This window comes from Symphalangus syndactylus, chromosome 5 (genome assembly GCF_028878055.3).
Source record: "Symphalangus syndactylus isolate Jambi chromosome 5, NHGRI_mSymSyn1-v2.1_pri, whole genome shotgun sequence".
Taxonomy (NCBI): Eukaryota; Metazoa; Chordata; class Mammalia; order Primates; family Hylobatidae; genus Symphalangus; species Symphalangus syndactylus.
Window position 1 is genome coordinate 96,980,388 of NC_072427.2, and position 16,258 is coordinate 96,996,645.

At 45.0% G+C, this 16,258-nt stretch overlaps 1 protein-coding gene across 15 annotated transcripts in view; it reads right to left on the reverse strand.

Annotated features, from left to right (window-relative positions):
• IFNAR2 (interferon alpha and beta receptor subunit 2) overlaps positions 1–14,488 on the reverse strand; it is a 36,762-nt gene extending 22,274 nt beyond the window's left edge. For 3 of the 15 annotated variants that reach the window (XM_063639353.1, XM_055279563.2, XM_063639351.1), the window contains exons 1-3: positions 14,055–14,488; positions 2,006–2,143; positions 286–327 (exon numbers count right to left, since the gene is read on the reverse strand). In XM_063639353.1, coding sequence (XP_063495423.1) covers positions 286–327; positions 2,006–2,060 — 97 coding nt within the window. In that variant the 5' untranslated portion in view covers positions 2,061–2,143; positions 14,055–14,488. Of the gene's footprint in view, positions 1–285; positions 328–1,480; positions 1,624–2,005; positions 2,144–3,015; positions 3,087–13,694 lie in introns of all 15 variants that reach the window. The other 12 variants (XM_055279560.2, XM_063639350.1, XM_055279569.2 and 9 more) reach the window with 10 other exon arrangements.
• Positions 14,489–16,258: the final 1,770 nt, after the last annotated feature.

Here is a 16,258-nt window from a genome sequence, read left to right on the forward strand (position 1 = left end):
TCTGTGTCTCCTCATTCTTTTATTAGTGAGATTATTAAGAGTTTGAATATTCTTTAAAGAAGTTTAAAAATGATCTCTAGTGTTCATTTCTTAGACTAGTTTTGTATCTCTCAAAAAACCAGAATTAGCTCATTTTAGCTCCTTTTACAGAGAAGGAATCCCAATAAAATAGGCAACAGATGTACAATCAGAAATCAAATCTCCCACATTTTATACCTCTGAATGGTTGCCCCAACACTTTCACTCTTATACAAAATTTAGTGAAGCCAAAAAAACAACTCTTACCGGGCGAATCATGTGAAATACCAAACACGAGGCTGATACACACTAGAAGGAAGAAAACACATTAGAGAGGCAATAGTTTTATCTGGGCTCAACTTGCAATGATTAAGTCTGGAATTCTTTAACACACATTTATTGGTATCAGATTGAGACTTTTCTTGTGCCAAAAAATGCCCACATAGATGCTTTTTACTCTACATTGGTGCCAGCAGCACATGGTGCAAGGACTGTGATCTGAGCTAAAATAAGATCCATTTGGGAGCTGACACTAACAACAATATGTTCGGTCCCTGTTCTGCCCTGCTTTTTCCACTTAAAAATATATTTGGGGCCGGGAGTCGTGGCTCACGCCTGTAATCCCAGCACTTTGGGAGGCCGAGGTGGGTGGATCACACAAGGTCAGGATTCGAGACCAGCCTGGCCAACATGGCAAAACCCTGTCTCTACTAAAAATACAAAAAATTAGCTGAGTGTGGTGGTGTGCACCTGTAGTCCCAACTACTCGGGAGGCTAAGGCAGGAGAATCGCTTGAACCCGGGAGGCGGAGGCTGCAGTGAGCTGAGATCACTCACTGCATTCTAGCCTGGGTGACAGAGGGAGACTGTCTAAAAAAAAAAAAAAAAAAAAAAAGCTGGACACAGTGGCTCACGCCTGTAACCCCAGCATTTTGGGAGGCCAAGGCAGGTGGATCACTTGAGGTCAGGAGTTTGAGACCAGCATGGCCAACATGGTGAAACCTTGTCTCTACTAAAAATACAAAAATTAGCCAGGCCTGGTGGCAGGTGCCTGTAATCCCAGCTACCTGGGAGGCTGAGGCAGGAGAATCACTTGAACCTAGGAGGTGGAGGCTGCAGTGAGCTGAGATCACGCCCTGCACTCCAGCCTGGGCAAGAGTGAAACTGTGTCTCAAAACGCACACACACACACACACACACACACACACACGAGATTTTTTTTTTTTTTTTGGAGACAGCGAGATGCTCAGTCGCTCAGGCTGGAGTGCAGTGGTGCTATCTCAGCTCACTGCAAGCTCCGCCTCCCAGGTTCACGCCATTCTCCTGCCTCAGCCTCCCGAGTAGCTGGGACTGCAGGCAGCCGCCACCACGCCTGCCTAATTTTTTTGTATTTTTTAGTAGAGACGAGGTTTCACCGTGTTAGCTAGGATGATCTCGATCTCCTGACCTCGTGATCCACTCACCTCGGCCTCCCAAAGTGCAGGGATTACAGGCATGAGCCACCGCGCCCGGCCACACACGAGATCTTTAACACCAAAGAATTTCCTTGTTTTTGTTTAAGTACTTGAGCTGGCTGAGGGAGGGTCCTCAGAGGCAATTGTCCATCCTAGAAATATTCACAGAATATGAATAAGCACGTTGCTAATTAATCAACTTTAGAGGTAAAAGACATTTATCAAAGATTGGGGAAGAAGAAAGGGTGTTAGGAGAAATTACTCTTCAAATTATAGGCAAGGATAATCCTGATCATTATTGCCTTAAGTCGCTCATTTGTTTTCCTAAAATTAACAACAGGACAGGAATCTACATTGAATCTAAACTACTAGTGTAGGTTTCCTATTTGATTTCCACTTAACTCCTGACACTAGGCAGGGTGGTACTGGGTCCTCTAGTCAGGGAAATGAGTTTGCGACTTCCTGCCAGGGCTCTCAGTGAGGATGGCATCACAGCTTGCTTCTACAAGAGCTAAGATAAAAAGCAGCACTTACCCATGAGAAACAAATAAAGTGATCTGATGATGAAGGCATTCTGGCTCAAAAGCATCTTTGCTATTTTTAGAGTCTTCTCTTGACTTTTACATCTGAAATCAACATTAGGTGATCAAAATTCTGAAGTGTCTAATTAAACTGCAAATATAAAAATGGGAGCAAAGACAAGATAATGAGAGACCTGTAAGGAATAGTAAAATTCCTAGTCATTTACCCCATTTATTCGAGTGAGCCTGGTCTCAGCTTCTGGGCCCAATCCCCTACCTAGTCCAGGAGGAATTTTAAATTTAACTTTTGAACAGGCAACAGTTGTTGGGTTCAACAATTTTAAGCATACAAAAAAACAAGAGTGAAAAGTCTTGCTCCCTTTAGAAAACTTTTTTTTTCTTTTGTGAATCCTTCAGAGTATCTTCATGCATAAGCAAAAACAAATACATATTCCTAATTTCCCCATCTTTTAGACAAGAGATAGCATGTATAGTCCCTGTTCCACCCTGCTTTTTCCACTTAAAAATATATTTGGAAGATCTTTCTATCCTTGTTTTTTAAATAGCTGGATAGAGTTCTACTCTATAGACACACCATTATTTATATAATTAGTACCCCTACTATAGACATTTGAATTATTTCCAGTCTCTTCTGCAAGGAAATCTCTTTCATTTTGCACATGCGCCAGTTTAAGTGTGGGAAAATTTCCAGAAGTAGAATTGCTAGACAAAGGACATATCAGTTAGGGTTCTGGCAGGAAACAGCTCAAATTAGGATAGACGCTTTAAAAAAAAAAAAAATTTAAGGGGTACAAGTGCAGTTTTGTTAGATAGACATATTGCATAGTGGTGAAATTTGGGCTTTTAGTGTATCCATCACCTGAATAGTATACATTATACCCATTAAATAATTTCTCATTCCTTAACTCCCCACACCCAATCTACCCTTCTCAGTCAGTAATGACTATTATTCCACATTATATGTCAATGTGTGCACATTATTTATTAATAGCTTCCACTTACAAGAACATGTGGTATTGACTGTTCCTGAGTTGTTTCTCTTAAGATAATGGCCTCCAGTTCCATCTATGTTGCTGCAAAAAACATGACTTCATTCTTTTTTATGGCTGAATATACTGTGTGTATATATATGTAACTTTTTTTTTTTTTGAGACAGGGTCTTGCTGTGTTGCCTAGCCTGGAGTGCAGTGGTGCAATCATGGCTCACTTCAGCCTCAACCTCCCAGGCTCAAGCAATCCTCCCATCTGTCCCCCTAAGTAGCTGAGACTACAGGCATGTGTCACCACACACCGGCTAATGAAAAAAATTTTTTTTTAGAGATGGGGTCTCACTGTGTTGCCCAGGCTGATCTCAAACTCCTGGATTCTCGCCTTGGCCTCCCAAAGTGCTGGGATTACAGATGTGAGCACCACACCTAGCCATATTTTCTTTATCCAATCATTTGTTGATGGATACTTAGGTTGATTCCATAACTTTGCAACTGTAAACAGTGCTATGTTCTGAGAAATTCATTGTTAGGCTATTTCGTTGTGTGAACATCATAGAGTATACTTAGACAAACCTAGATAGCATAGCCAACTACACATCTGGGTTATATGGTATAGCCTGTTGTTCCTAGGCTATAAATCTGTGCAGCATGGTACTGTGCTGAATACTGTAGGCAGTTGCAACACAGTGGCATTTGTGTATCTGAACATATTTAGACACAGAAAAGGTACAGTAGAAATATGGTATAATCTTATGGGGCTATCGTCATATAAAGGGTCCATCTTTGCCCAAGACATCATTAGGGGGTGCAGGACTATATTTACAAATGTGTGAGCGGGCTGTAGGCAAACCAGAAGGGAGAGTATAGAATCTGCAGCTCACAACATTGAGGCCTGTGACCACTCTGGGGCCCAGAAGGGAGAGTCCAGAACCTGTAGCTCACAACATTGAGGGCTGTGACCACTCTGGGCCTGAAGAAGGGAGAGTATAGAACCTGTAACTCACAACATTGAGGGTTGTGACCACTCTGGGCCTGCAGAAGGGAGAGTATAGAAGCTGTAACTCACAACATTGAGGGTTGTGACCACTCTGGGCCTGCAGAAGGGAGAGTATAGAATCTGCAACTCACAATATTGAGGGTTGTGACCACTCTGGGCCTGCAGAAGGGAGAATATAGAACCTGTAGCTCACAACATTGAGGGCTGTGACCACTCTGGGCCTGCAGAAAGGAGAGTATAGAACCTGTAGCTCACAACACTGAGGGCTGTGACCACTCTGGGCCCTAGGAAGGAGAGTACAGAACCTGTAGCTCACAACATTGAGGGCTGTGACCACTCTGGGCCCCAGGAGGGAGAGTACAGAACCTGCAGCTCACAACATTGAGGGCTGTAACCATTCTGGGCATGCAGAAGGGAGGGTATAGGAACCTGTAGCTCACAACATTGATGGCTGTAATCACTCTGGGCTGGAAGGGGAAGGAGAAGAAGCCAACACTGCCATTTGTAAGGAGAAACTCCTGTATGAGCAGCTATGACATGAGACCACTGGACACAGCCAGACCAAGAGGCCAGTGCAGGCAGGAGGCTGAGGGATAAATATCCCTCACTGTGTCCCTCTCCTCTCATTTGGGGCTCCCCATCTGCTGAACACAACCAGAAGCCATAGGGCAAGGGGCCTGGAGTCGTACCTTACCAGACAGGGCCCTGGGCCAACTAAAGAGTAGGGAGAGGGGAGGATGGGTCTGAAGAAGCAGACAGAAGAGACCCGGCAACAAAACCATGCATCTGCAATTTGGATAGAAACTGTCACACTGGCCACCCTCAGGGCTGTACCAATTTACATAACTACCTGTAATGTGTGAGAATTCTGGTTTCCCTACCGTCTCTTCTTAGAGGTATATCATCAAGTTTTTGGATTTTTCTCAAACTCATACATGAAAAGTTGTCTTTCACATTAATATTAATTTGTATTTCTCTTACTCTTTGTGATCGAACGTCTTCATCTTTTCATAGGTTTAAGAGTGATTTGCATTTCCTTCTCATTAACTGTTCGTGCCTTTAGCAATTTTTCCATTGAGCTGTTGCTATTTTCTTACTGGTTTGCAGGAGCTTTTTTTTAAGTAGAAGGGAAACTGTGGTGTGAGTCACACCTTTTTCTTCTCTCCCCAGTTCGTCACTTGCCCTTTGAGTTGCTTGTGCTGTTTAAAAAAACCAACCCCCCCCAAAAAAAACACCCAAAAGTTTTTGAGTTTTATGTTTTCAGATTTAAAGGTATTTTCTTTCTTAGCTTCTAAATTTTGAGTCATAATCAGAAAGTCTTCCCTACTCCAAGGTGAGAAAGGAATTCTTCAAGAAGAATTTTAAGGAGCCCCAGTAGATCTTGTTCCTTCTCTCTCTCAGATATTTTGTCTCCATCCATGTGACTAAGACCTATAGATTGTGGGCATTCTTCTGTCCCCCAAACACTGGGGAAATATCATCAAAATAAAAAAAGACCATGAAATCACAGACTTGTTATGGCTTGTGGAGACTGTCTGTGGCTGGTGACACAGGGGTAGGAAGAATTTACCATGACAGTTTAGGTCAAGAAAGGCAGATTTATTAGAGAAAGTAGGAAAATACATTGCAAGGGAGCAATGGGCAGGTCAGTAAGAGAGGAGCTGACGGCCAGGAGACAAAGGCTTGCTGGGGATTTTATAAAATGCAATTTGAGCTGAAGAGTGCTACGTGGAGGACTGACAACGCCAAGGTAGCAAGGAGCTCACTTGCATTCTTCTGTAAGCTGAGATGTTTGTTGATAAGTTGAAGCATTTGATGATATGCAGGAAGATTGTGAGTTACGTGTGCAGGAGAGTCGTATGTCCTGGGCCATAAAGAAAGGCAGACCTATAGCTTATCTGCTTCTTCTTTTTGTTTGTATGTCCTGGACCATGAAGCAAGGTAGACCTATGGCTTATCTGCTTTATCTCTTTGCTTTCCCCTAGACCCCCAGCCTGACTCCTCTTCCCTAATTAGGACTTCACAAGACCAAGTTCAAGCTAAAAACAATGTAATTTTTAAGTCTTCTCTGCTGCCACAGTAACAGATCCAACCTGGGGGTATTCTTACAGAAATCCAAGTGATTCCAAGTCAAAATTTCCAGCCTTGCTACAGACTCCACCACCCGTGAGATATCCAAGCATGACTGCCTGGAACTAATCCCATAATACTGTACCCATTGAGAAACATCTGCTGAGATATCTTGATGTGTGACATCATCTCCCATAATCACTCCACAGCAGAGGCGTTGCCTAGTTGTGAACATTCCCCTAAATACCACCACATCTAGATTGTAGAAGGGCAACTTCTTTATTTTATTTTTTGAGACAGGGTCTCACTCTGTCACCCAGACCGGAGTGCAGTAGTGTGATCTCGGCTCACTGCAACCTCTGCCTCCTGGGCTCAAGCAATTCTCCCACCTCAGCCTCCCAAGTAGCTGGGACTACAGGCATGTGCCACTACACCTGGCTAATCTTTGTATTTTTTTTTTTTTTTTAGAGATGGGGCTTTGCTATGTTGTCCAGGCTGGTCTTGAACTCTTGGGCTCAAGTAATCCTCTGGCCTCAGGCCCCCAAAGGGCTTGGATTACAGGTGTGAGCCACCATACTCAGCCAGGACAACTCCTTTATACTTGAACACCTGACCTGACCTCTGACGTGGCCTCTGGTCCCTCCGTTTGTCTCCAATGGTGACACATCTTCATCTTTGTTATGTATCTGCAGGAACATTCAGTCTCTTCAGCAGCCAAGAAAACACACACACATACACACATGCGTGCACACACGCACACACACACACACACACACACGCACAGAAGTCCCATTCTCCCCCTCTGGGCCAAGGGATGGCTTCCTCCCTTGCTTTCTGGTGACTTATACTTCACTTGGAACCATATGCCTGATTACTAGATTCTTCTTGCTTGGAAAATATAATATCCCATCCTGGCATCCTGCCTAAATTGTTAATGGAGCTCCTTAAAACTCTTGCTGACTACAAACAGATCAGTCTTCCTAAAGCATGACTCCTGTCAACAGGGCTAGTCTCAGTTCCCCCGGGCCCTGCAGCTAGAAGGATCCTACACTTGGCTTAAGGTTCTCCTGCGGCTATCCTGAAATTCTTAACCATTTTATCTTTCAATGTGTGTTTTGTGCTAGGAGCCCCAGCTAACACTTGGATCCTTCCCCATCACCTGCAGGTTAGGCTCCCAGCAGAGGAATCCCAGGCCCTGTATGGCTTCACTCTCTATGCCTAACAACTGCTGCTGCTGTTGGCATGGGGCGTCAACTGGGACCACGTTCCACTGAAGCCCTCCTGGTGCAGATGCTGAAGAGGTCAGGGCCAGCACTCCAGCCTCGCCCCATGGACTGGAGTCAGAGGGCGACTGGCTGGAGGTTGAGTCCGGTAGGGATGAGTCTCTGAGTCACTCTTGACCCAGGTACCTAGCATGTCTGAGGCAGACATGTAAAGACCCTAGGACGTGGCCACTACACTGTGGGTTAGGATGGTAGGTGCTTGGGAAAGGGAGACGCAAGGCTTGACTTCCCCAGAGCCTGCCCCAGGCTGGATCGAGGGGAAGCTAGCAGGAGGAGGATGCCTAGAAGTCAGGTGCAAGTACATGCATCCTAGAGTCACCAGGGCAGAGGGGCCCCAGGGACCTGTGGGAATCTGCTCTGGCTCCCTTGGTATCCTTGTGCCTGAGGGAGGGCTCCCTTGGGTGGCTCTGCCCGGTGGAGACCTTCTCTTCCTCTTTGCAATCTTCCTGTCTTGCTTCAGTTTGCTTCTTCTGGCTAGTTCAAGGGAATCTCCCAAGATGTGCTGTAAAGTACTAATGGTATAACTTGGCAATTCCATATATGAATTAAATGCTCTTATTTAAATCTGGTTTTGCATAATATAAAGAACTGCAATATTCATGCTAATAATTCAAGTTTTTATTTTTATTTTTTATTTTATTTTATTTTTTGAGACACAGTCTCACTCTGTCCCCCAGGCTGGAGTGCAGTGGCGTGATCTTGGCTCACTGCAAGCTCCGCCTTCCGGGTTTACTCCATTCTCCTGCCTTAGCCTCCTGAGTAGCTGGGACTACAGGCGCCCACCACCATACCCAGCTAATTTTTTGTATTTTTAGTAGAGATGGGGTTTCACAGTGTTAGCCAGGATGGTCTCAATCTCCTGACCTCGTGATCCGCCCGTCTTGGCCTCCCAAAGTGCTGGGATTACAGGCGTGAGCCACCACGCTCGGCCTATTTTTTTTTTTTTTTTTTTTTACTTAGAATGATATTAAATAGCAAACAAAAAAAATTATGTGTTGAGAGAGAGGGACTGTGGGAGAAAAGGCTTTATATTTTAGTACCTTTAGTGGTACTTTCTCCTGCATTTTTATTTGGCTCTGTGTGGGCCCTGTGAATTATGTAGTCAGCTCAGTCTGTAGCTCACTGTTGCCTGATGATGCACCAAGGTCCTTAGGTTAAATTCAAGGCTATTAGCCTTTCCAGTTTTTCCTAGAGTTATTGTTCTGCTGAGCTCCAGGTGATAGGTCACCCCCTGCTCTTGTCAGAGGTGTTGGAACCAGAGTGACTCCATCTTGAGTAGCAGCTGGGTAAAATGAGGATAAGACCTGCTGGGCTGCATTCCCAGGGGGTTAGGCATTCTTAGTTATAGGGTAAAATAGGAGGTCACAAAGACCCTGCTGATAAGACAGGATGCAGTAAAGAAGCTGGCCAAAGCCTGCCAAAACCAAGATGGTGACAAAAGTGTCCTCACTGCTTATTATATGCTAATTATAATATATTAGCATGCTAAAGGAAACTCCCACCAGTGCCACCACAGTTTACAAATGCCATGGCAACATCCAGAAGCTACCCCATATCGTCGAAAAAAGTGAGGAACCCTCAGTTCAGGAACTCCCACCCCTTTCGCAGACAACTTATGAATAATCCACCACTTGTTTAGCATATGATCAAGAAATAACCATAAGTATACTCAGTGGAGCAGCGCATGCTGCTGCTCTGCCTATGGAGTAGCCACCCTTTTATTCCTTGACTTTCTTAATAAACTTGCTTTCACTTTATTCTGCCAGCTTGCTCTTTAATTCCTTCCTGTGCGAAGCCAACAACCCATGTGGCTTCCCAGGCTGCACCCCAATTTTGTCACAGGTTCACCCTGTGATACTCTGGCCTTCTCCATTCTGAAAGAAGAGCTCTACCTGCTCTTCACCCTGAGACCAGACAAACCCTGCCAATTTTCAAGGCCCAGATAAAATGGATGGATTGGGTGAAGTGATTCTTTGGATTCCAACTCCTCCTAGACGGACAAACAACCCTCCACAAACTCGCTGCCTCATAGTCTCCCAGCAGAAAGTATGGCTGTGTCTTTCCTTCTGTCTGACACAGACTGATGCACATTGTCAAGAAGGCAATGAATAATGAATGAACTGGATTCAGAAATGTTAGACAAATACAATTACGTATCTTTTTCTGGAAATTAGAAAAATATGAAAAAGTACAAATAAGAAAGTAACACTCATCCTTATTCCTACCATCCAGCATCAACAGTTGTTAACGTCTTGGCATATTTGATTCTAGTTTACTTTTCAAACATCTTTCTTTTTTCTTCTGTAAAAACTATTACTATCATTAACATTAGGTGAACATAATCCCACAGATCTTTCTATGCATACACACACACACACACACCACACACACACACACACGCACACACACACGGTGTTTCTGTTTAATGTTACTTGGGAAAAGACTAAAATAAAGTCAAAGGAGTTGTTAAAATTTAAATTTTTTTGTCCATAAGAAAGTATAATTTCCTACGATATCCCTCTAAGGTTTTAAATAAAACTTATGAAAGATATTAAAAGTTGCAGTATTATATATTCACATAGCATCTTTTAATTTTATACCATATTTACTATTCCATTCTTTGAAAGAAGAGAATATTGGTATTCTCCTATTTCCTTCCATCTTCCTCCCCGACTTCTTTTTTTTTGGCTGTATATTTTTGTCTAGATTAATAACAATCCCATTCTATCCTACCCACAATTTCTATAGATGTATTACTTCTATATTTAAATAGAATACTCACCAAGTCTTTTTTCCATTCTCTACTCTTAAGTTCTTTATTTTGATTTATCTCTTAATTTGCTATTTCCTGGATTTTATTACTCAGCAAGTTTTTGTTTTTCCAAAAACAGTTCATGGGTGCTGAATTCCCTTTGTTCTTCTGGAAAAAAAATACCCCCCTCGGAAAAGTTTCTTTCCCTTGGAACTGTTCCCTCACAACCATCATAGTCTGGCATTTAGTGCTGCACTGAAGTCTGAGGTCAGCTTGATTTTGTTTTTCCCTCCTTTACTTTTTCTTCTTAGATTCCTAAATAATTCTTTTTCTTTGAATTTAAATAGTTTAAGATATCTTAGTGCTTCCGTATTCCCACATGACATTTTCTGGAGCATGGCATGTTCCTTTGGCCTACAGACCATTTTTTCTTCATTTCAATAAGCTTTCTTTGGACTTATTTTTATTTGAATTTTCTGTCCCACTTGTTGACTTCTCTACATCTTGGACTCCAGTGGTCCCAATTCTTGATTGTATTTTGTCTTTCATAATAGCTTCTTTCTTCTTAATCTTTGTCCCTTTTCAGTTGAATTCACTGGGCTTCCTTACTGGGCTTTTTTCTATTAAAATACTTTTATTTTCAGCAGTATTGCTTCTGTTCTTTCTCCTGACTTATTTATTCTGTCACTATGTTTTTATGGTCTCCAATTTTCCTTTAGGTCTGCAATCTCCCTTTTCATCTCCAATTTACAATTTTCTCATCTTTAAGTTTGTTTTATTGGATTTATATTTTTATCAAGTTGTTGTACAATGTAAGGCAATGGTAATGAATTTCTTCTGTTCCAAGCGTAATTCTTTGTTTTTAATAAGACGCCTTGCAAGCCACGTTGTTCTTTCCTTTCCTTTTTTTCCCCCTTACCATTTCTGTTCACTTTGCTGGTGCTAGTTTGGCTTTAGTACTTCCTACTGATATGGCGGAGTGAAACCTTGACTTCCTTTTTACAACTGCACCTGATTCCAGCTTGTTCTGTAAAGCCTGGGCAATTTCTCTAGCCCAGAAAGTTGGTGCCCAGTGAACCTTCCCCCATCTCACTCACCTTCATCCAGCATAAAGGGCCCACTGCTTCTTTATGAGAAAAGAAAAAAGCAAAGTATGTTGCGATTCAGTTTCCTCTTTTTTTTTTTTTTTTTTTTTAAAAAAAACAAGGACTGGATCAGTTTCCTTCTTTCCTATTTATTACAGAGAAATCTCACTATAGTTTCTGGTGGTTGAGACACATTTAAATTCTAAATATATTTTTTAAACTTGAGAATTAAAAACAAACAAATGAAAACCAATGACGATGCTAATGGATACCTCCATGTACCAGATGGTAAAACCCTGGCTTGTGGGGTAACTTGTTTTCCTGTTGGGGCCAGAAAAAATTTTCGGTGGCTCTGAACTCCTCCCCATCATACATACCTCTCTTTTTCCCTCCTTTGTTTTGTCTTTTCCGTACCTCTAAGTCAGCCAACCTCCTCTGCCAATTACCTGTTTTTCCTTTACTCTTCCCTGAATTGCATAGCCCCCCGTTTCATTCTTCCAAAAGAAGAAGAAGGACCCTCAGGGCCAGTGCCGTCAAGCTCTGCTCTAACTCACTAATATTTCACAAATTATAAAATGCACATTTTCTTTTAACATTTGAGCATTTCTGAAATCAGAATGCTTTCATTCTGGTGGCATGGCATAGCATGATTGACAGTGTTTTTTTCTTACTTCATTACATAAAATGAAAGTGCATCTTATAAGCAATGGCATTTTAGTTTGGGTTTTAGCTTTGATAAAACATGATGATTGAGCCTGTAACACTAGCACTTTGGGAGGCCAAAGCAGGTGGATCATTTGAGGTCAGAAGTTCCAGACCAGGCTGGGTAACATAGTGGAAATCCCATCTCTACTAAAAATACAATTAGCCAGGCGTAGTAGCACGCGCCTGTAATCTCAGCTACTAAAGAGGCTGAGGCAGGAGAATCGCTTGAACCCAGGAGGGGGAGGTTGCAGTGAGCCAAGATCGTGCCACTGCACTCCAGCCTGGGCGACAGAGTGAGATTTTGTCAAAAACCAAACCAAACCAAACCAAACCAAACAAAACAAAACATGATGATTGATAACAGAAGATGATACATACCACTGACTCTTGAACAGTTTAAAGGTTTATAAAGGTAGCAGAAAAAATGAGCCCAATGTGGCTTTGAGTGTGCAAGTGTGAGCCATGGAATATATATTTTAATAAATGTTTCACTTCTAAGACAGTACCTCTTGGGGTATGATCCTTTTCATACTACTTTTTGAAATGACTTTCAGACAAATCACCATTGTCAAATTATGTGAACCAAAATCAGATTTTAACTTTTCAGTAAATACATGAGAAACTTTAGAGGAAATATAGGTAAGAAAAATGAGTCAGGTGGCCGGGCGCGGTGGCTCACGCTTGTAATCCCAGCACTTTGGGAGGCCGAGGCGGGCGGATCACGAGGTCAGGAGATCAAGACCACGGTGAAACCCCGTCTCTACTAAAAATACAAAAAATTAGCCGGGCGTGGTGGCGGGCGCCTGTGGTCCCAGCTACTCCGAGAGGCTGAGGCAGGAGAATGGCGTGAACCCAGGAGGCGGAGCTTGCAGTGAGCCGAGACTGCGCCACTGCACTCCAGCTTGGGCAATAGAGCGAGACTCCGTCTCAAAAAAAAAAAAAAAAAAAAAAAAAGAAAAATGAGTCAGGTACATTTTTGATTATCTAAAATTGTGGAAAACAACTTTATGAACAATAGAACTTACAAGTTCAAGTCATTTTCTGAGAAACAGATCAAACCTTATCAGCTATGCCCTAATTGCTAGGGGAGTTTATCGAATATTTTCCTTAGGGTAGATTTTGATAGGGTCTCTGCTACCCCCTCACCCCCTCAAGCCTGCATAGGTGGATTGGGGGTGGGTGGACAGGATACTGAGAAACCTTGGCAAGCAGTGGGGCTAAGTGACCACACATGGAAACTCCACGTCTCCCTGAGACAGCTCGGGCACTTCTCACCACTGACTCGACGCCCAAGCATGCTATATTCGTTTCTAAGACTTCTTGCTAAACAAAACAAGGAAATTTAAAAAAAAAGTTAAAAGAAAGGAGGTGGGAATACTCAGAGTCAATATAACCATCGCTAACCAAATAAACGGGCTGATGGAGTCAACTCGCTACTGCGTGTAACGGATTGATTTGCTCAGGGTGGAAATGCAAGTGCCGACGGCCTCTCCATATTCGCGGAGTATCTTTCCAGTATCTCCCCTCTCCGACCCTGGGAGGGTGCACCCTTCTGTCTCCGCGGCCACGTCCCCTCGCCCCTTCCCCCTCCTGCCTCCACGCAGCGGATCTGGAGGAGTGTAGGCCACTCCAGCCCAGGCTGCAGTCTGTGACCCTGATGCAGGTCGAGGGGGGTTAATCCCAGGGGACCTCAAGGGGGCGGGCTGGAGATCCCGAACCTGAGCACCGGGCTGGTGTGCCGGTATTGCAAGGCGGGGTGGATCTGGAGGAATGTGACCCTCAAACTTAGCAACGACTCACATCTTGCAGTGGCAAGTGCCCGGTGTCCTGGGCATCCTTGGTGGGGTGAGGTGGGAAGCGAAGGGGTGCAACGAAAGCGGACTCCCAGCAGGGGCGACGCGTGGAAGGCGCAGGGCAGGGCCCGGGAGGGGTCCTGGGGTCGCAAGTGCGGCCCCGGGAGAGAGGAAGGGCGCACTAGCCACATACTCAGGACCCGGAGGGAGGGCAGGAGGAGGAGGAGGAGTCGGGGAGAGCCAAAGGGAACCAGAGGGGATTTCGGGAACCGCTGCGGATTCCGGGAACCGCTGCAGGGAGGCGGCGTTTTCCCTCCAGTCAGCTGGCCACGCTCTCCGCTCCCGCGTCCCCGCCGTGCCGCGTTACCTTTGCAGCTCTCGCCTTGCGGCTCCCAAGATGTGCTAGCCTCGGGCCCCAGCCGCGCTCGGCTCTGGGACCGGACGCTCGCGGTCGGGATGCGCCCCGCGGGCGGCCTGTCGGACAGAGGCGGCGGGCGGGAGACAAAAGCGGCCGGTGCGGCCGGGTGGTGGTCCGCGGGCTGCGCTCGGGGAGTTGTTCGGCTCGCCGACGGGATTTCTCCCCGCCGGGAAGAAACGTCTTTAGTGCGGGTGCGCGCGCCGAGCACCGGCCTACGAGAAGCTCTCCGGGAGCGCGGGCGCCGGCGCCGGCGCGGGGGCGGGGCTGGAGCCGGGGGCGGGGCCGCAGCCGCGGGCGGGGTGGAGCAAGGCCGGAGGCGGAGGCCGGGCCGGGGGTTGGGCAGGAGGATACAAAAAAGGTCCGGTCACGCTTCTAATCCCAGCACTTTGGGGGGCCGAGGCGGGCGGATCACGAGGTCAGGAAATCGAGACCACGGTGAAACCCCGTCTCTACTAAAAATACAAAAAATTAGCCGTGCGTGGTGGCAGGCGCCTGTAGTCCCAGCTACTCCGAGAGGCTGAGGCAGGAGAATGGCGTAACACGAAAGGCGGAGCTTGCAGTGAGCCGAGATTGCGCCACTGCACTCCAGCCTGGGCGGAAAAAAAAAAGGTCCGGTCATTTACAAGCGTCTGCTGCCGATTGTCAGCTCCTAACCAATCCCCAATCCCCCCTTCGCCAAGAAAGCCCCATAGGGGAAGAATATGGGATTGTTTTGTTTACTGAAGTATCCTCAGGGGATAGAATAGTGCGTGGCATTTAGAAGACACACAAAAATGTGTTGACTGAATGAACTAAGGAGTGAATGGGTTCTCTCCTGGCTCCCCCGCTTGTTAGTTGTATAAACCTGCATGATATAATTCTCCAACCAGTAACACGAGGAGAAAAATACCTACCATTGAGTAAATGTTGTAAATATCTACAACATTATCCGTTGTAGATTCTCCCCTCTTCTCCGCGGGTCTCTCTTCCATACTCCTACCCTTCCCTCGACCCCCCCACTGATCAACGTGTTTCGGGGTAGGCAGAAAGACAGATATTCTTCATTAATTTGTCTACTTGTTATTTATAGTCTGTCAACTTCTAAAATAGACTGTGAGGCCGGGAGTGGTGGCTCGCACCTGTTATCTCAGCACTTTGGGAGGCCGAGGCAGATGGACCATCTGAGCTCAGGACTTCAAGACCCAGCCTGACCAACATGGTGAAACCCTGTCTATACTAAAAATACAAAAATTAGCTGGGCGTGGTGGTGGGCGCCTGTAATCCCAGTTACTTGGGAGCCTGAGGCAGGAGAAACGCTTGAACCTGGGAGGTGGAGGTTGCAGTGAGTTGAGACTGCACCATTGCACTCCAGCCTGGGAGACAAGAACGAAACTCTGTCTCAAGAAAAACGAAAAAAAAAAAAAGATCCAAAACCAAAATAGACTATGAGGCAGCTTTCAAGTAAAATGTATGTATATTCTAAACATTACAGGTACTAAAATGGAAATTTTTTTTTTTTTTTTTTTTTTTTTTTTTTTTTTTTTTTTTTTTTTTTTTGAGACGGAGTCTCGCTCTGTCGCCCAGGCTGGAGTGCAGTGGCGCAATCTCGGCTCACTGCAAGCTCCGCCTCCCGGGTTCACGCCATTCTCCTGCCTCAGCCACTCCGAGTAGCTGGGACTACAGGCGCCCGCCACCATGCCTGGCTAATTTTTTTGTATTTTTAGTAGAGACGGGGTTTCACCGTGGTCTCGATCTCCTGACCTCGTGATCCGCCCGCCTCGGCCTCCCAAAGTGCTGGGATTACAAGCGTGAGCCACCGCACCCGGCCTAAGATAGAAATGTTAATATCTTTTTGAAGGAGAGGGAAAAGATACACTAACCACCTAAATTATTTTAACTGAGTATTTAACCTCTCGTTCAGCTTTCTGGCCTCCTAGGAAAGGGAGGAGGATGATGTTTCATACTTTTTGTAGATGGGAATAATGAGCCTTTTAATCTATGAAGTCAACCAACATTTGCTGATACTCCTTTAAAACTAGGCACAAGGGTGATCATAAAGAGGATGTCACGGTCCTGCCTCTCATGTGACCCTTGGCAGAATTCCCACCAGCCCCATACGATCCGAAGGGAACTCATCTAGGATCCTATTTCTTATAAAAGACATTCAACATTGA